The sequence below is a fragment of the Lonchura striata genome, chromosome 6, assembly GCF_046129695.1.
Source record: "Lonchura striata isolate bLonStr1 chromosome 6, bLonStr1.mat, whole genome shotgun sequence".
Lineage (NCBI taxonomy): Eukaryota > Metazoa > Chordata > Aves > Passeriformes > Estrildidae > Lonchura > Lonchura striata.
Genome location: NC_134608.1, coordinates 4,772,164 through 4,792,310, shown reverse-complemented (window position 1 = coordinate 4,792,310; position 20,147 = coordinate 4,772,164). Strand labels below are relative to the sequence as shown.

Below are 20,147 nucleotides of genomic sequence, written 5' to 3'. Positions count from 1 at the left end.
CCTGTGTTTAACTCTGAGTTCCATGAATCATTTGTGTATGAAAGGTGTGGGGGAGAGTGGGTGCAGCCTCAACAAATGGAATCCAAAATAAGGAACATGTTAGAAACATTCACTTCCTTGACAACAGACTCATGTAAAAATGAAAACAACAAACCCCATCCCACAAGGTAAGGACTGCAAGGGTTGATTAATCAGGAGTGAAACCCTTGGGTTGACAATCATGCTTGAAACAGAAATCTTAAAGGCCAAAGCAATCATCCAAGAAAACTGACATTTATATTTATACTTCTTTTATTCCAAGTTTGTTCTGGCTCAAAAATCTCATTAAAAAAAAGAAAATGTAACATAAATTTTACAAATGCCCTGCATAGGTGACTTAGTGAAAAAATAGTTTTCTATTTCTTCCCTTTCTATTTTCTAATAAAGATAATTGTTAAAAGATGAATAAATATATTAATATAGCATGAGAACTGTTTGGTCCTTCCATTCCATATTTTTCTAATTCTTACTGAAAACCATCTACTGATGTCCAAGTCTGTTACTGATGGATCAGGCTGCCTGTAGTTAGCACTCATTAAAATAAACAAACAAATCATCATCACTCTTGACATGTACCTGCACAGAGAGCTGAGGTGGGTCCTTTTTCTCTGATCTCATCTCTATCACAGCTATATTTGGTTTTTTTACCTCGACTGGAGGCTTTGGTGGCACTTGAGGAAGAGAGGTTGTAACTGTGATAGGGTGTGGTTTATCTATGATTACTCCTGCAGTCTGCAGTGATGTGTTGCTGCTTTGGGTTTGACCTAAAGACAGTTGAAAACCAATTAAAACTTCATATATCCATCTCCAAAGGCAGGAAATTAATAAATTAATTAAAATTATATTCTGTGTGTTTTGAGATTCTGTGTGCAATTACAGGCCAATTAAAAAGCCCCCTATGAACATTAGCTAAACTACAGTAATTCACCAGCTAATGTTAAGCTTTCCCAGTAGAAATTGTCAACTCAACACTACCCTTTTTAAAAATTATTCACTTTTCTTGACTCTGGTGACATCTACTGCTGAAAACAAGAATTGTGTTTGCCATTCAAAAACTACAGACCATCACACCTCAAGTACACTTGGTGTAACAACCCACAAATTTTTGTCTGAGACAGCCCTTTAAAAAAATAATTACCTTATTTCAATGCCTATATAATACTAACCCTTCTCAAAACAAGCCCTATATAAAGGTTCTATTGAAAATGCAAAAATCCAGAAGTCATGACAAGGAATTTACTGTGCTTGGCACAGTCCTACTGAAACTGTTGGGCTGAAGTCATAGCAAATGTTGAATCCAAGGGGGAGTGATTCAGTTCCTGAATACCAAACTGAAAGGAACATGAAGCCTAAAACCAAAATGAACCAAAACAGGTACAGCTAAGCAAGTAATTGCTCTGTCAGGGTGTCACCAGACATCCAGCACGAAGGATGAGGAAAACCAGAACATTTTCAACCAATCCCTCAGCTTTCCTATGAGAAGGGCAGGTGCAAACCTCATGGAACGATTTGGGTGGGAAGAGACCTCAGAGATCACCTAATCCCAACCCTCAAACCATTGATTTAAGAAGATAAAAGTTGTATTTCCATGAAATAGCAGCAGTTAACCTGCACACAACCTGCTGCAGGTTATTTGCTCCTACCTAGTGGAACAGCCATGGGAATGAGGTGACCTTCCAGAGGACCCGAGGCAGCAGGGACATCCTGGCTGGGTCTGAAGAGGTACTGGCTCTGCTGGGCATACACAGGATTCTTCTTCCTGGGGCTGCTGATGACTTTCTGCGTGTGAGAGCAGGTCTGGGTCTTTGCTGACTTCACCTTTGTGCCTGAAACAAGAGCACACAAGCTGGAAAGGTCACAAAGCATGCACAAACCCAGTGACAACACTCTACTGAGCCAAGCCTTCCTACTGAATCCACTGCAAATTTTTGCTGTGGGATGGAGGGAATGAGGGAGGGAGTTCCGAAGGGCAGAACCTGAAAGATGTCTCCGTATTGGCAGCAATGAAGGAGTTAAAAATGCAATTTTTAGTTGAATCTAGCAGATAAGGGCAGAGAAACGTGAAAAGGACCAAAGGACAGCCATAAGTTGGAACAAAATGTGTGATTTAGCAGCTAAGAAGAAATCCATTATTTAAGTTTGAAATTTGGAACTGAATGTGTGATTTAGCAGCTAAGAAGAAATCCAGGATGCAGGTTTGAAATGCAGCCACAAAATCGACAGGTACTCAGAGGAACAGGTATAATCTGAAAATTCCTGCTTTAACAACTCATTGCTACTGCAAAATCAAACCATAGCTAAAACCCAAAAGTCTTGACTTCCATCATGATTTTTTGGCCCAGCTTTTCAAGTGTATTGTAAATAGCCAGCCAGAAGTAATTTATATGTAAAAATGTCTTAAGCAAAGAGCAGAGGAGAGCATTTATTGCAATGTGCATTTCTCACCATACAGTCATGCAAGGTCTTATGCTGCTTACAGCAAACAATGAATATCATTAGGGAAATTATTACCTTTAATATAAATGAATAAAACTGCCTGAAAATTCCCCCCAAAAAGGTGTCAACAATTGTCAATCAGGCAGAAGTGCTTCTACTGTTATTTTGTAGGTGTTAGGGTAATGAATTTGGAAAGAAACATGCTGATAACCAACTCCATGCCTTTATAACAGCCAAAAAAATGTCATTTTACTCCTCTGTTGTTTCTAATAATCACCTCCCTGTACCTGCAGCCAGTCAACACGTAGCAACAAGCACTTCTTAGCTCTGTTCACATTTAAGAGCCTCCTAATTAATTGAAGAATGAAAGTCAATGATTATAAAACATAGGGAAAATAAAGATTGATAACGTGACTTTTGTTAGATGCAGACAAGCAGATAAAGTGGTATTTTTGTACAGACAAATTACGGGTTGTAGGCCTGGAAACAAGAGCAAGTCACAACTCCTCAGTGAGAAAACACAGGCCAGAAGAAGCATCTCTAGAAAATGTTTATGGATGTGCTGGGTAAGGAATGGAATGAGAAATCACAACACAATGCCTTGGTCAACAGGATAAATGTAACCCCCAGAGGTCTCAACAGAATGTCTCAGATATGGAGCAAGAGAAGACTTCCATAAATAATAGCACTAATTCTGTACCTCTGCAAATATTAAAATAAATTAGACATTAATAAGCAATCTTCATTTTTTAAGGAAAAGTCACCTGGAAAATGAAGTAGCTGTAAACTGAAGCCAAAACCTCACTACAAATCAGATCATAAATCTGAAGTGTCCTGTTTGCTTTTGAAGCACAAGATATTTTGCCATGGGAAGAAGCAGAATTTCTTCTGTCTTTAAATGATGAGCTTATGCCTTTCTGCAAAGCACAGGTTAGCCCAAAAAACTGTTCTGCAGTCAGACAAACTACTGGCCTCTGTAACATAAATAGATACAGTTCAGAGGCTTGTGATTTAGAAGAGGTCATACCACATGATCTAACAGTCCCCCTTGGCCTTGAACTTTTGAGTAAAAGCAGGAATTGGCAGCGTATCTGTAATGCTGCCAACTTGCAAAAACAAGGTTTTCACAGTGAGAATGATTAAGTACTGTATACACACAGCACCTCATTTTAATTGCTTGCAACTTTTCATTTTTCTCTGCAAAGTTTATTTGCACTGGGCAGAAACTAGACATTTAATTAAACTTAGCTTTAGAAAAACAGTGTTTTACATGTATTTATCAGTTCATATTATGCAAGAAAATAATTCCAGCTTTTTTTTTTAGAAATGATCTCTTACTCATAAAAGTGCTAGTTGAATTTTTTGCCTAACTTCCCATAAGAAACTAAGCATTAGTCACCATAGTTTATTTGCAAAGAAAATGGTTGAGAGTTATAAAATGACTGAAAAGAGACTCTCCAGATGGCCATTTCAGTCTTAAATAAACATCCTTATTCTAACACTAATTTAAAACAAGCTCAGTGGACTGCTCTAACAAAATAAAGTAATTTAACGAGTCTGGATTTTTCAGCCAATCAAACCCAAGGCCAAAGACTGACAATAATTTTGAAGCCTTTATCACCTGGTACATCAAGGCCAGGAAGGGAATCTGTGAAGGGAAGAACTCATCATGCCTAAGGTGAAAGAGATTTGTTGATTTCCTCCTTTGTTTTTTTAAAAACTTGGTGCTTTGAAGTGCTCATTCAACCTTGGTGCATTTTATTTACACTCCTCCTGTAGAGGAGCACAGAACTATTCCTGATTTTATTATTTATACTTTGCTTTGCCATAACAGCTTCTTCCCAAAGAGCAGCCCCCAAAATGATGGAACTGGTTTGTCTTTGTGAGTCCCACATGAAACATCACGGATTATTTTTCCATTTTATTGGCAAGGTAAGGAAAGGACAAAAATCAAGCAGTTTGACCAACAGTCTCACCAAGAGGCAAAGATAAATAATGCCAGTATCAAACAAACCTCAGTTTCAGTTAAAATCAGAAAGCTTGGGAGTAGGACACACACTCACTGGAGTGCTGCTCCTTTACACAATGTGCAAAAAATTCTATTTTTCCTTCAGATAAGAACACAAGGAGGTGCCTTATTTTATTTACTGCCAGGATAGAGACAAAACCATAACTTCCATAACTCCAGCCTGATATTAAATAGAGAAACAAATTTTATGGTGGCTTTACTGTTGCAAACACACGTTTTTGTTCCTGCAGCATGACTTCATGGCTTGGAAGGGAAGCACTGTGGAAAAAGGCTATCCAGAGTTCACTCTGTTTGCCAGCAAAGAGCTTTGAAGCTGTTTGTCACACGCAGGAGCTCTGCAAGATTGAAGGCAGCATTGATCCAGTGCAGTTTTCCCTTTCATTTCTATTTGCCCCCAAGAGAAAAAAGCTGAAGCACAGGAGCAGCTCGTTCCAGCTGCACAGAAGCTGCACCTTTCCATGTCACTGAATTTCAGCTGGTGGTTTCAAATGATCAAATGGCCTATTTGTTATAATTAGACTGGGGAGGGGGGCACTCTTTCTGCCACTTCACAAAATATTGTTTCTGGAATGATGAAATTGGCCTTCCTGGAAAGGTTATGACCTTCTGTAAAAGACAAGAGGCCAATAAATACAGAAGAAAATTCATTTAGGACTCAGCAAAAGCAGAACTGCTGATTAAATATTTTTAAAGAAGTGTCTGTTCTCAATCCAAATTTTAGTGGTCACTGTTATTACTACCCTAAGTGCTTACTAGCACACATTTCACCCAAAAAGATCTATACAGAATAAATTAAATTATGGTTGCACAGCACGGCCAATAGTCAAAACCAGTGTTATATCGTGCCTCAAGTGAGTATAACAGAGGATACACTATTTTTCACCAAAGCAAAGTCATCCAAGAGAGGGCAAACAAAATACCTAAGTCACAAGGCTGGCAGTTTTGATGTGACCTTTTAAAAAAATGGTGAGTTTTGAAAAGTTTTCTAGGTTTTTTGCCAGGGCTATAACCCACATTTTCCAGGAGGGTGTTGAGAATTGGGAATAATGTCTACCAATAACACTTTCTCTTCACAGATCACAACTGGGCTCCAGAGCACAGGTAAGGAAAAGTGCCATAAAGGCCAGCTCAGGCCAAACAAGAGATTCTTGCACTATTTTGAGGACTTGCCACTGTGGATGTACATCTTAACCACAGAATCACAGGAGGGTTTGGGTTGGAAGGAATCTTCAGGATCAAGCAGTTCTGACCTCCTGCCATGGGCACCTTCCACTAGACCATTATTATTTTAGTAATATTAAAATAAATAAATTAAAAAACCCCATATTTTTGCTTTAAAATATCCAGCCTCAAATAATAACAACAACAATAATAATAATAATGATGATGATTAAAATGATGATGTTTTAAAATCCCCTGCCTCAAACCTCAGCACTGCCTGTCTTCAGAAACACAGATATGTTTTACACCACCCATTGCAATGGCCTAAAAACATGATTTCATCAAGTGACTGGCTGCCTTCTGATGTTAATCTCTCATATTTCACACAGAATGTAATGTTTTGACAGCTGTAATAAAAACCCAGGCAGCATTTTTAAACATGGCATTTAAGACTGCATCAAGTATATTTTCCCTGCATGGGTAACAACAGCCTAAGTGCAAGAAGCATGGAGGGAGCCAGTTAATATTTTTCCATAGGTGCACATCTTATTAACTCCATTGTGCCCACCACCATCTTAACCACCTCTTCCTCTTAAGCCTCTCTCCCACCTCCACACTTTCCCTTCATCATTATCTTTTTTCATGTCATTTCTCTCCAGTAAAATTATCCACACTGTTTTTTTTTAATACCAATTAAAGATTATTCTTAGTTTTTGCATCAAGAATCAGTTAAGTTTTGAAAAGGTAATTAAGAACTAAAACAGATCCAGTTAAAACATTACTAACTCTAGATTAAGTTTATCTACACTGACCTATGTCAGATATCATCTAGTCTCCTTCTGTAATTATTCTTACACATTTTTATTAGTTAGAAAATTAGGAGCCTCTTATCCTAACACTTTGCCAACAAAACTAAGGAACAGAATTCATTATTAACCAACTAATAACCTTTATCAGTTCAATAACCTTAACAAGCTATCACAGAAAGGATTTCTCTTCTGCTTATAACTCTAACTGGATGGAGAAAAAGGAGTTACTTGCACTTAGTGAACTTAATCAATTATTCTGATTACATCTTTCAATATTTTCATCTTCATGCCCATATATTTAATTTTTCATATTTCAATTTATTCATTTGAAACAAGAAACTAAATATCAGACTTCTTTCAGTTTTCAAGTCTCAGTACATTTCTGAACTCTGAATGACTTAAATATTTAAATGAAAAATCACTGGATAAACTTGACACAAAATACATCTCCCAGTGACCTTTATAAAAAACTAAGTTCATTTTCCAACACACTCACTTGTGATTAATTTTAGCAATTCAGCTCATTAAATCTTGGACAACAATAAACACATACTAATACATTTATCATATTTAGAAATAAGTGTTTATTTGACAATCTAAAATAAGCAAGAGACACCTTAAGCAAAGCTGAAAAACTTCTGGTGTTTTTTAGTTTTGAAAAGAGGATCTTAAATAAACTATTTCAAATGGACAGGACCTAGAACAACCATCTAGTCCAACTGCCTGACCACTTCAGGGCTGACCAAAAATTAAATTAAAGGCATTTTCCAAATGCCTCTTAAGCCCTGACCAACCTGAGGCAGTGACCACCTCTCTGAAAAGCCACTGCAGTTGCTTAAACTTCATATTGAAAAGCAGATGAACTAAAATGAACAGATTCATTTTCACAAGGAATTCCTGGTAAAAAAACTGGGAAGGAACACCTTATTCCCATCAAAGAATCACTTACCTCTAACAGTCTCTATCAGCTTGGGTCTGGGCAGTTTAGATTTGGGAGAGGGAGAGTTAAATCTCAGGTAAGGTCCTTTTTTAAGCGTACTCCGGTGGCCCTGGTAAATGGGTTTTCCATAAACTTGAGACAGATAATCTTCATATGTGGTCAGTGTAGTTCCACCTACAGCTCCCTGATGGACGCCAAAAAGGAAAAAAAAAAGTCGTTTACAATTCTTCATTTATGTAAATTGGAGCAGGACAAAGCTATCACTTTCATTTTGAATTAGTACACCTGCACACACCATTTTTCATGTCAATACTAAACAGTTTTTTTTCCCAGAAAATAAACCAACTACTTGACAACTCACATCTCCCCTTCTTTCTTTACTCTTCACATTTTCAGAAAAGTAAGTTCTAAACTTCTGTTTCCTTGTGTTATCTTCCACTTCCTTCTGCAATGGCTTAGCTACAGGTAAAGGCTTTTTTGTCAAGCATCCTTGGACGTTTTGAGTTTTCTCTTTAGTTTCTTTCTTGGTCTTCGCAGCCCTGAGGTTTTGGGTTTTCTTGGTACATTTCTGATCATGTTTCCCTCGTTCTGAATAATTTCTTGCCATTTCAGCCTAAATAGAAAACATAAATGTAATAAATGGAAATTTTTGTCTTCAAGGTTATCAGCAATGCATGGGTAACTTTGAAGCTATGAGAAAGGGCCTATTTTTCATGTTAGCCAGCAAGTGAGACCAGGGGTTTTTATTACATAACTGCAGTTTTACAACAGAGGTAAATATTTTATTTTTAATTTATTTATTTATCAATTATTATTATTATTTATTTGTTATATTTATTTTACTATAGCTTACTATATGCCAGCAATAATAAGCAGCTTTCTCATGTTTTCAGGAGGTGAGTAAATCACTTTACTGTGGACGTGAAAGAACAAGGTCAAGGTGGAAAAACCCAACACAAAAATCTGAACTCATTTTTCCAGCCCTACCTGGATTTCCTCACTGATTTCCTTGATCCTCTCATCCACAGTTCTTCGGATACGAATCTCTTCCAGGACATCTCTGAAACAGAAGAAAGAACCATTTTAGGTCAATGCTTCTCAAATTGCACAGATTTGTTCTTGGGAAAGTAGTGACCTTTAAATGCTCTAAAACCAGAAGCCCAGAACACAGAAGTGAGATTCTGCACCTCTGCATCCCCTAAAATGCACCAAACAAAGCCCATTGAGAGTCCCAACCCCAAATCTGCTCCTGCATGGTGCCACCTGCAAATGCTGGTAAATATTGACATCATTACAAATATTTTAGGAATAAGAGGCAGCCATGTGTCACTTCCTACTTTGATCACAACTGAAAAAACAAGAAAACAAAAATATTCCAACTTAACAAATTACTACATTGTCTAAAAGATGAGGGCAGGTAACATGCCTCAAAAAAAATCCTTATGCATACAGAATAGCTACCTTCCTCAGGAAAATGCAAATTTATATTGTATTTTTTTAAATAGAAAATTTCCATTATGATTCAAGCAGGAGTATTTAACACAACTAACAAAGCAAAAGTTCCAAAGCCAAAGATCTGTTGCAAGATGATTAAATTCTGTACATTTACAGGCTTATGAAGCCTCTTCTGCTCTGAATAATTAAATTAGGGTTCAATTTTCTTCTAAATGCATGTTGGTATGGAAACAGTTAAATGCCCTGGCAGCAGAGCAGTTTGTCCAGTGTTAAAGCCTAAGAAATCAGATTTAGGCACCTGACAAAAATCAGTTCATACCACAAGGGTCGAAAAAATCTGTATTTCAAGAATCAGATGATTGCTAGCAAGAGTCAATAAATCCTTTTTGCAGGGAAGAACACAAGTTCTTCAATGCCCAGATTTGGAAACATCAATCTCACAAAGCACTGAATTGTAGACTCTGACCTGTTTGTAGTCAAGGAGCTACTGAAAGCATAGATGGCATCTCCATCTTTTGCATGACTAACAGCTTCCAGATTCTCCTCAAGGACTTTTTTATTGTTTTGCACTCCTCTCAAAATCCTTTCAGCATCTGTCAGTATAGACCTTGGCACTTGGATATTTTGAAGGATGGATGGTTTGCTGACGAGATGATGTTCAGGAGGATCAGGTGCAACAGGAGGATTTTTTGCCTAAAATTGAAAGAGAACCTCTAGCTTTTAATCAGAGATTGTAATTTCCTATTAATCTATTATCACATCAATGCCATCATATGAAATACTGCCCATGTGCACTATCAGCAACTTAATTACTCAAGAATGTTCATTATGCTGCAAATATATTTAGAGAAGTGAAAGACATCCAAAAGGACTCAAATGGAAAATGATGTGAAGTATGAGAGGCAATGCTAATGAGGCTAATAAGCATGTGAAAAGATGGCAATTAGAGACATGAAGTATCACAAGCAAATCTCTCCATGTAACAGTAATTAAATATAATTAAGAGCCTAATAAAAGCCCAAGTCCTCTAAATATATGCACTTGTTTGGCATCAATCTACCCCCAAGAAACACCAAGCAAAACTTATAAGTTTTAACACGATAAATCCCTCAGCAGCCCCTTGATCCTCTTTTACTTTTACTCATTTTCACTTTCCAGAAGGAACAATGAAACCTCTCACTTTGCAGAACCCTTTTACAGAGATAAAAATCGAGCATAAATTAGCTGCTAAGTACAAAAGAAAGGGACACAAACACAGGAAACAAGTTCTTACATTCATTCTCACACTCCTGAGAAAAAACCCAGAGGCCCATTAAAACTTCATCAAATAGTAAAAAAATTCAAAGCGATAAATGTACATTTAAAAAAACCAAAAAAACAAACAAACAAAAAAAACACCTCAAACCAAAACCAAAATGCCCAGACTTGAGTAGACCCTGAAAACATCAACTGAAAGAACAGAAAAAAAAATCTCACATATCACAACTCAGTTTTGGCTTTAAGGTTACTTTTTTGTCAAATCAAAATGAAACAAAAGTTTATGTTCAAGGCAATATACCAAGTTATTTATCAATTTTATATTGGCTTTCATTTTAAAATGAAACTTTTTGACAAATACTAACTCAGTAAGACAGGTAAAATCTGTGAGAAAAGGTAAGAAATATTGATATATGATTGTAAAATGGTGTGGACTTGCTAGTGAAACCCAGATCATGAAATGGTACCTGGATCTGTTAAATATGTAAAAAATGCTGCCCACACTGTGCCAATCTGACACAGCAGCTTCCTGCAAACACACTCAAAACTGCTTCAGCATTTGAGTATTTTATAGAAAGCTCAAAACCCCACAAAAGAAACACACATAAAAAAATCAAGGTATACCTTAATAAGATCATTCATGTCAGATTTCCATGTACTTGCTTCCTAAAAAGACAGAAGAAGAGCTGTTGAAACTTTAAGGTAAAATCCATAGGAGATACTGGATCAGTTCCTCTGGCCACAATGAATTCCTTGGGTTAGAGCACCACCTTCTGTCTCTGCCAATTCACACCTTTGCTTTATTACAGAGATGGTTTATAATTCACCCAAAAACTTATCATTATCTCACTTTCAAACCTCTCAATGATGAGGAGTCAGTAGCTAAATGTTTAATTGACCCAACTCTGCATTTGTTAAGTCATCACATCTGTCTTTTTATTGACCTTTTTCATAAAAGAGATTTCAAATAATTTCTGTAACTGTGTCTTTCTCCCATTCCTTATCCCGTCTCATCTTGCTCTGTTGCCTTTACTAAGGTATGTGATTTATTTAAGTTTTTAGCAATAGTGGTAAGAAAATATTTGCAACCTCAGTGGGGCACAAGGCACCTGTTCCATTCTTAATAATAATAGTTAAATTTAAAATCCACAAAGTGTTACAAAATCTATAAAAAATACATCAGCTATGCTATATGACAGATGAGGCTGCCTTTTCTACAGATATAGCAACAAAAACCAGACAGGTAATACAAAATATTTTTTTAGGTAAATATGCAAGTTAAAACTTCCAACCACAGAAATGAACCAGCAAAATCAAAGTTATTACATTTCAAGCCAATTCACAGAGGTGAATTTTCAAGCTTTTCTCCTTTCTCACTGTGTGTATTGACAAGGACAGAAAGGACCACAGCACACAGGTGGAGCCAGGAATGGCACCAGAGTAAGAGATAAAAGCCTCAGTTGTCACAAGCTCAGAAGCAGATCTTGCACCCTCAAAGGAACAAAATCAGTAGCACAAGAAACAGCACAAGGATTCTATGCCAGGCACTTCCTTGGAAACAGCACTCAATACAAAAAAAAAAGTGGCAAAATGAGAAAGGAAATGTTTAAATCAGCCCTAAAGCTGGCTGGAGATAAATGGAACATTGTTTTTTTCCCAAATGGGAAAATTACATCAGCTCTGTAGTTCTGCAGAGAACAGGGACTGAAAATATCCAAAACCTTAAAACAAACAATTTTATTTTTTTTTTTCTCTTTCTGTCCTTTCCTGTCTCTCACCTATTTTATGTCTGGGACAATGGCAATCAGAGTCCATTGCACACCCAGAACATTAGTCAGGCACAAAGCTCTTCCAGGCACAGAGATTCCAATATTTCAATTAATTGTAAACAGATGTGGATAATTTTACAGGTGTAGAAGCAAGAGCAACACTTTTATTAGTATCAGACCTCTATGCTTTTCTCCACATTTTTTATTCCCCTTCTTCAAACCCTTGCTTATTGTGATTAGACTGACTTTACCTGCAGAATGTTGTGCATTTCTCTTCTCAACTTGCCAAGATCTTGAAGTAAATGATCTGCTTTTTGCACTGTTTTCTCAATTGAACTGTAGCTTTCAAAAGAAGAAATTGCATCTGGAGGCAAAGCTTTGTGTCTGAGGGGAGAAACACTTCAGGTTACACCTCTCATGGCTCCTGAGGTGCCCCAAGAAAGCATTCAACTGTGAAACCAAGCAGGAATTTACAGTGCAAGTACCAAAGCTTTAGATAAACTGGAACTTGCTTTGGCATCTTAAGTAATATAGAGGTTTTTGGGTTTTCTCTGTTTACCACTTAACACCTTCAGCCCAATCCTTTTTATTTTCAATAGTGAAATTACATCTAATAGAGCAACATTTAAACTCTGGATATCTTTCCATTTGAAGCAATTAAGATCTTTCTGCATTCTGTTCTAAATTAGACAGCATATATGAGAAGTTTCTCACTGTATTAATGAAATTTTAACTTTAAATTATTGCCTGGGGAAAATATGCTTCAGAGTGCATGGCTAAGAACATTTTTTCACCCATTTTAAATCTTAGGAATTGTTAGGTGGATGATGCTCCTGTAAAACACTCCAAGTGCAACCTGCTGACCTCTGAGAAAGGTGTTCTGAGCTATCCTTAGGCAAAAAGGATAGACTTAATCTGCCTGCAATTCAACAGAACCAGAGAATCCTGGACTATCAGAGCTGGAAGGGACCCACAAGGATCAGAATCCAACTCCTGGCCCTGCACAGACACCCAAACAATGCCACCCTGTCCCTGAGTGTTGTCCAAAGTCTCAGAACTCTGTCAAGCTTGGGGCTGTGCCCATTCCCTGGGGAGCCTGGGCAGTGCCCAGAACCCTCTGGGGGAAAAAACCTTTTCCTGATATCCAACCTAAACCTGCCCTGGCACAGCTGCAGCTGTTCCCTTGGGTCCTGCCAAAAGTAATGCCAACAGAAATACTCCTGCACAGCTGTGCCAGGCTGCAGGGCCACACCAGTGACTGGTACAGCATCAGTGTCTAATGCACCTCTCCCAGTTTCATGGAAACACAAACTTCTCCTCAGTTTTGGGTTGTTGTGTTTATCCACCTGTGTCTCTCAGAATGCCAGCTCCTTTCAGTGCTGTTTAATGCTGCCTTCTTGGAATATTCTACTTGCTTTAGTAGTGTTTCTTGAGAATTCAAAACGTGTTCCAGACCTTTCCCTTCACCTACAATGAAGTGAAATTAAGCAGAAAAAAAAGAAAGGTAAGTTAGTTTAATAGATTTAATATTTTCTTTTCCTTTCCAGGTATTTCAATATACTCACCAAGGAGAGTAAAATATTTACATTTTAAATATACAGACTTATTTCAGTTTAGGCAAGTCACTTAAAACCACACACACTAATCTGTCTTTCTGAGATTGCTTTAAATTAGCAAAGCAGATGGAACTGGGATGGCAATGAACTGAGTCATTGAGAACAAATCTGTGACATTATGGACAGCATGCTTCTTCTTTTGTCTTATTTCATTTATTCCTGGACCCATGGAACAATAGGAATACCTAACAGCTTTGTAACAGAGACAGAACCTGATGAAAAGCAGTAGAAGAAAATTACTTCACATTTACTTTACATCTGCTGCTTTCAATATAACAACCCAGAGACCTTGTGGACCCATGAAAAAATAAAATAAAAATTCAATTTAACCAATGATAATGACAAAGTTATTGAGTAGCTCCCAAGTTTTACATTATTCTGTCAAATCTTCCTGAAACTTGACTTTGAAAAAATATTTCAGTGAGCAGTGCTGTTGAAACTCTACAGATTAAATCAGCACCGTCTTTAAGTATTTAGTTACTTATGAGTGACTTATACACAAAACTAACCCTTCCCAAATGTAAATTCCAAATATTCTGAATAGATGCATTTAAGTGCCAGCAACCCAAGGGAAAAGGTCAGAAAAGGTGAGGAATGCACAAAGTAGCCACCAGGCCACACTAGTTAGGCCAGTGGAGGGCAATACCTTCTCTTGTAGGTTTGGAAATATTTTCTTTTTCTACTACAGAGTTTTCTTTCTCTGAGATTTTCCCATTTTTGGGTACAGGTTCTGGAACATATCTTCGAGGAACTGGTGTCTTTAGAGGAGATTTTTGTGAATGAACCCCATGACTTGGAAAAGTGCTTGAATATGCTTCAGGGAACACTGAAAAAATAAAGTTATTTAAATGTTGACAATTTTCTTCAAAGGAAATGATATCATAGAATCACAGAATGGTTTGGGATGGAAGGGACTTTAAAGATCATTCAGTTCCAACCCCCTGCCATGGGCAGGGACACCTCCCACTATCCCAGGTTGCTCCAAGCCCTGTCCAACCTGGCCTGGAACACTTCCAGGGATGGGGTACCCACAGCATCTCTGAGCAACCTGTGCCAGGGCCTCACCACCCTCACAAGAATTTCTTCTTGGCATCTAATCTAAACCTACATTCCTTCAGTTTGGAGCCATTTCCCCTTGTCCTATCACTACCTGCCCTTGCAGACTCTAGGAAAAAACATCTAGGGAAAAAACCCCATGCCAGGTCTATAAATTCTGCACAAAAATGCAAAGCATTACTGCACTAGTTAAGTAAACAGGAAGAAAATTTCATACTTCTGACTGCTATCATAAGGGGGTTTTAAAAAAACCAAGACCCCACTGTAGTTCATCACAGCCTTCCACACAGATTATGTCTCAATAAGATTATTTTAAATCCAGGCCCCTCCTTATGCAGATTCAGTACATCAAAAGTCTCACTTTAATTTAAACTGGAAGATACTGGAACATCTTCAGAATGTCACAAAAATTATAAAGAGCATTGGCCAATAAAACAAATTAGACAGAAGAAATATTTACTACTCATTACTGATGTGATGCACAATCCAATATTAATGCACACCAAATTAATGCAAAACTAAGAGTGAAAAGAAGAATCTGTCCCCACCTTGGGCAGGTGCAGCAGTGGCAGGGAATAAACCCCTGTGAGATGAAGGTGCTTCATTTGTGAGTGATCTCTGCTCTGGCTTCTCCCAGTGCCCTGCCAGGGGCCCAGGGGCAGGCACAGGACCCTGCTGCAGCCCACGGATGTTCACTGCAGAGCTGATGAGATGGGACTGGGAGACAAAAGTACAGAATATTTCTGGTCATTAAATCACAGAATTGTTAAAGATGAAAAGACCTTTAAGATTACTGAGTCCAAGTCTTCTCCCAGCACCACTATGCTCCCCACCAAACCAAGTCCTCCAGTGCCACATCCATAATTTCTGTAAACTTCCAGGGATGGTGACTCCACCACTGCCCTGTGCATGTTCCAATGCCTGACCACCCCTCAGTGAAGAATTTTCCCTAATACCCAACCAGACCTACCCTGGTGCAGCTTGAGGCCATTTCCCCTGGTCCTGTCCCTGTTCCCTGAGAGCAGAGCCTGACCTGGACCAGCCCCACCCTCCTGTCAGGAGCTGTGCAGAGCCAGAGGTCCCCCCTGAGCCTCCTTTTCTCCAGGCTGAGCCCCTCCCCAGCTCCTCAGTCATTCCTGGGGCTCCAGACCCTTCCCCAGCTCCATTCCCTTCTCTGGACATGTTCCAGCCCCTCAGTGTCTTTCTCATTGTTGAATGCTTTCACTTCTTTTGATCCATTTCCATTGAACTTTCTTTCTTTCTAATACTAAGAAACAATCCAAATGATTATAACATTAATTCTGAGATACAGAAGAAATTATTAACCTGAAGTTTCTGCCTTGTGACTTAGATACCTGAATATTCATTTGTTGCTCCTGTAGCTTTTCCAGGTGCTGAATCCTTTGCACCATGAAAGCATTCATTTGTTTTTCAAGCTTGCTGACTCTCTGGTGGTAGTGGGGCTCCTCATGTTGAGCCTTCAGGTTTTTTTGCTGTTCAGACGCTCGTTGCAGCTGCCTGTCTGTCTCCTGCAGTTTCTGAAGCAGTTCTGAAACTGAGTTCACTTTTGCTTCCAAATCATTTTGAACCTGCAAGAAAGGATTAAAAAAAAAAAAAATAAAGGGGGGAAAAAAAACATTATTGCAGAAGATATGTGAGCACCAAAAGAACAAAACATCCTTCACAGAATCCTGGATTTGCATCCGAAAAGAAACAAAATTCTGTTTAGCCTTAAACTTTTGGTGGTTTAGCAATATTGTGAATTTCTAATAGATAAATTAAATATTCTCTGTCTTCTGCTCATTTAGTTAAATCCAAATCAGTTCCCTCTGGTATATTGGTCAGCGAGTGTGAGATGACAAACACACAAATCAGTGAGCAGACACATTGAGGTTCTCTGGAGCTACTATCAACAATTTCAGGCTTGTTTGGAGCATTTACTATTTTAAGAGGACAAAGAACTGCTCCTCCCACTCACCTTGAGAAGTGGAGCTGTCGTGGCAATGGCAGCAGCAGTGGCTGCTGCAATGGTTGTTGCAGAGTCAACTTCCCTGGGTGCTGACCTGGTGTCATCCCCAGCACCTTCCCTTTTTTCTGTGGAGGCATTTCCCAAGAGCTGCACCTTTACCTCCTTATGAACAGGAATAATCTGAGTTCTAGAAAAATAAAAATGTGCCTGTAAACAGCATTTTCTTCATATCTCCTCCAAGCAAATATTTCCCCCGCACAGCATTTCTCCTGGAAGTTTTGACACAAGATACTCCAGGGAATAAAATCAATTGAAAACACTTGCATACACAGAAAAAGAACAATGACAGAGAACTGTAAAAAAAAAAAACATTTCTTCCTCACACACACCAACAACAATTCACACTTACTTTTGCATTAATGCTGCTCTCAGAGCTTCCTTCTGGCCAGTAGCATACTGAGAAATAAAAACATCATCTGTGGGGAAGGACAAACATCCTTTGTTGAGATAATTGGCACAAAATGTCTATTTCACAGGTAGAGACAAAGTATTACTTCAATACTTCAATTTTATTTAAATTACTTCAATATTTCAGATATTTCAATTTAATTTTGCTGGGAAGAATCTGTCGCCTGCAGGAACCACATCATCTATTGCAACAACAAATTGTTTCCTTTCAGGAAGTAGAAAACTTAAATAATGGTAAGAGTAAGACCAGGCTTAATTTAACACAATTTTTATAGCACTGAATGCTGCTATCAATAAAGTCCAATAACGTTGAGTAAAGTCTCAATGGTAACTCGAGCTCAGGCAACCCAGTCAATAAAATAAAATACTGCAATTTCTGACTTGAAAAAAAGTTTAATTAAGAAAACCCCAGAAAGAGTATTTCCCTGCCATCATCATAAACTACAAGTTTTCTTAATAGGTGTAAATCATGCCAAAAACATTGCAGGCTCTCCCTCACCGACTGTTAGCTGAGCAGAGGAGGCAAATGCTGCTAAGTCAGGTAGCTGCTGCCTATGAGTATAAAAGTACTGATTCTTTGTCTTAACTAGGGTATTATTTGTGGTTTTTATCCTCTGCACAATTCCAGATATCCAAGAAACCTGCATAAATGTGTTTTCTTTAGAAAGCCTTCACTTCCCTAAATCTGATTGAAATTGGCAGATTCAGAAATTAAAGGAAACGACACTGACATTGTGATTTTTAGGATTCCTAAGGATTAGAAAGACACTTTCGTGGTACAGGCTGCTTGAAGAAAAATATGCCTTTGTAGTACAGTAATTCACAAGAGGAAAATGGATCAAAACAAGCCCCTTCCCCTCTGAACTGTCTATTCAGAGACATGAATATCTGGTTAACAAAAGGAATCTCAACACTGGCACACTGGCAGAAGACCCACTCAGTTAATTAAAAAAAAAATGAAATGCCAGCAATGAGATAAAATTTGCAAAATTAAAGAATGTTTGTTACAATTATCATCTTTTTATCAAAGCAACCTTTGAATATTTTCACTCTGAAATTTCTATAATGAAAAAACAAATAAAAGCTCCCTTTTCCTTTAATTAATCTCCTTACAAAAAAGGGTGATTGGTGTGTTTTACCTTCAGGTCCTCTGCTATCTTCCAGCAGTACCAAAGGATCATCTTGTGCTGCAGCTTCTCCAGGAGGATCCTTGAGGAGAAGAGCAGAAAAAGCAGAGATCAAAGCCTCTACAGCCAAAATTTTAGAGGTAGATGGAACTGCTGAGCACAAAAATTGAACCATTTGCACACAGCAACACAAAGGTCTTGGCAAAAAAACATGCGATGACCTCTGCCACAGAAGGGTCTGGACATTGCTGGCAAGAACTCATGTGGCATTTTAGGGACTAAAACTCCACAAACACAATTCAAATCAAAACCCTGTATTCTATGTGCTAAGTAAATTTATTCTGTTCATTTGTAGCCAAAGAAGCAGCAGTGAAACTGTACCTGCTGAAGTTTAGAGAAGTTGCTAATCATGTACAATTCAGGATTGCTCACCAACAGAGAATTAAGCACCCAGTGTTAAACTAAGTTCCTCCAAAAGCAGCAGCAGTAACACCACACCAGCAGCAACTCAAAGAGAAAAAGCAGCTGCACAGCTGTGGTGCAGAGGCTGAGCCAAAATCTTGTGCTGCTTTTAGAGGAGCTACAGCTTTTTGAGGAAAACGCTGTTCTCTTAGCTCAGGATTGCAGGAAGGAGCAGCAGCTTTTCTTACCATTTGGGATAAAAACATGGGCTTGGAATTTTCAACTGGAAGCAGGCATTCTGGATATGCTTTGGTGCTTAGGACTCCTAAAATAAAAGCAGTTTTACTGTGGTCAGAATCATTCTGTAGAGTTCCACATTTCCCTTATCTCTGAAGGCCTGGACATCACGACCCTCATAACACAAAGGACCACAGAGATTGTGCTGAAGCTTAAAAACATCAAGGAATTCTGTGACTCTGAATGAGAAATTCGATTTACAGCATGGAGATACCTCTGAAAAACAGAACATTACTAAACAACTGATGCTTTGTGAAGGCTGACCTAGAACAGAGACTAGACAGAGCTTAAGAATAAAGCAGCAGGAATTTATTAAGAGGCCTCAACTAGATCCACCTTGGGCAGCACAACCCAAAATGGACACAAAAATGGACCACAGGTCACGGGGTCTCACACTTTCATAAGTTTTGGTTCATTTGCATGTTGGAGTTAGTTGTCAGTATCTTTAGCTTATGAAGTCCCATCCTTTTTGGTTTTCTCTCTTCAGCCCATGTTGTTTCTGTTCTTGGGCCTGAGATTTGGACCATTTGTCCTAGGTCTCCAGCTAGAGCAGGAATTGTTTTGTCTCCCTGCTGAAATGTGGAAAAAATCAAGACTCTACAATTCTAATAAAGGTTTGTAGGGAACGGTATGTTTATTATAGTGCTGCATGCATGTGGGGACTTACTGCCTTTCAATGGACACACACACTCCTGAGAACTCGATCTTTTTTTATTACCCTAATTTCCATATGCATGTATTTCACAATAGGTTCATGTATATTCATTGTGCTGATTTCGAGTTACACTTACAGCTAGTTACACCTGTAGTCAGTTTTTTGTCAGAAAGTACAGAAAGAACTCGAGTCACTCTGCCTTGTCTGTCTCTTATCTTTTTAGTGTAGAAATTTGTATTTTTTTCTCCTTAGCTGGGACAACTTTGCTAATGCTGCAGTTACCAGACTAAACAACATATTTCATTTATGTTAACAAGCAAAAAGTGACACATTTCACCAATACCCAAATAAATTCCTACCCTATTAAATTTTCACTCTATATCACTGCTCTGTGAAGAGAACTCACCATCCCCTAATATGATGCCCAGACCCACTAAAGCAGCAGAGAATGTGAAAAAAAAAATAAATAAAAGCTAAAACCTGAGGCATCACATCCTTTAACCAGGGATGTTTAACAGCAATTGAGCATTCCTGCACCCATGCAGAGGGACAACTTCCACTGTCCTGGCTGCTCCAAGCCCCATCCAACTTGGCCTGGAACAGTTCCAGGGATGCAGGGGCCTGGAACACTTCCAGGGATCCAGGAACATTTCCAGACCCAG

At 38.4% G+C, this 20,147-nt stretch overlaps 1 protein-coding gene across 3 annotated transcripts in view; it reads right to left on the bottom strand.

Annotated features, from left to right (window-relative positions):
- KIAA0586 (KIAA0586 ortholog) overlaps nt 1–20,147 on the bottom strand; it is a 69,535-nt gene that overhangs the window by 47,681 nt on the left and 1,707 nt on the right. For all 3 annotated transcript variants that reach the window (XM_077783908.1, XM_077783909.1, XM_077783910.1), the window contains exons 2-17: nt 18,782–18,858; nt 18,144–18,213; nt 16,946–17,012; nt 16,546–16,723; nt 15,923–16,156; nt 15,116–15,284; nt 14,158–14,337; nt 13,242–13,362; nt 12,147–12,279; nt 10,751–10,792; nt 9,336–9,562; nt 8,402–8,474; nt 7,776–8,027; nt 7,424–7,598; nt 1,683–1,865; nt 616–803 (exon numbers count right to left, since the gene is read on the bottom strand). In XM_077783908.1, the coding sequence (XP_077640034.1) occupies nt 616–803; nt 1,683–1,865; nt 7,424–7,598; nt 7,776–8,027; nt 8,402–8,474; nt 9,336–9,562; nt 10,751–10,792; nt 12,147–12,279; nt 13,242–13,362; nt 14,158–14,337; nt 15,116–15,284; nt 15,923–16,156; nt 16,546–16,723; nt 16,946–17,012; nt 18,144–18,213; nt 18,782–18,799 (2,310 nt within the window). In that variant the 5' untranslated portion in view covers nt 18,800–18,858. The remainder of the gene's footprint in view (nt 1–615; nt 804–1,682; nt 1,866–7,423; nt 7,599–7,775; nt 8,028–8,401; nt 8,475–9,335; nt 9,563–10,750; nt 10,793–12,146; nt 12,280–13,241; nt 13,363–14,157; nt 14,338–15,115; nt 15,285–15,922; nt 16,157–16,545; nt 16,724–16,945; nt 17,013–18,143; nt 18,214–18,781; nt 18,859–20,147) is intronic.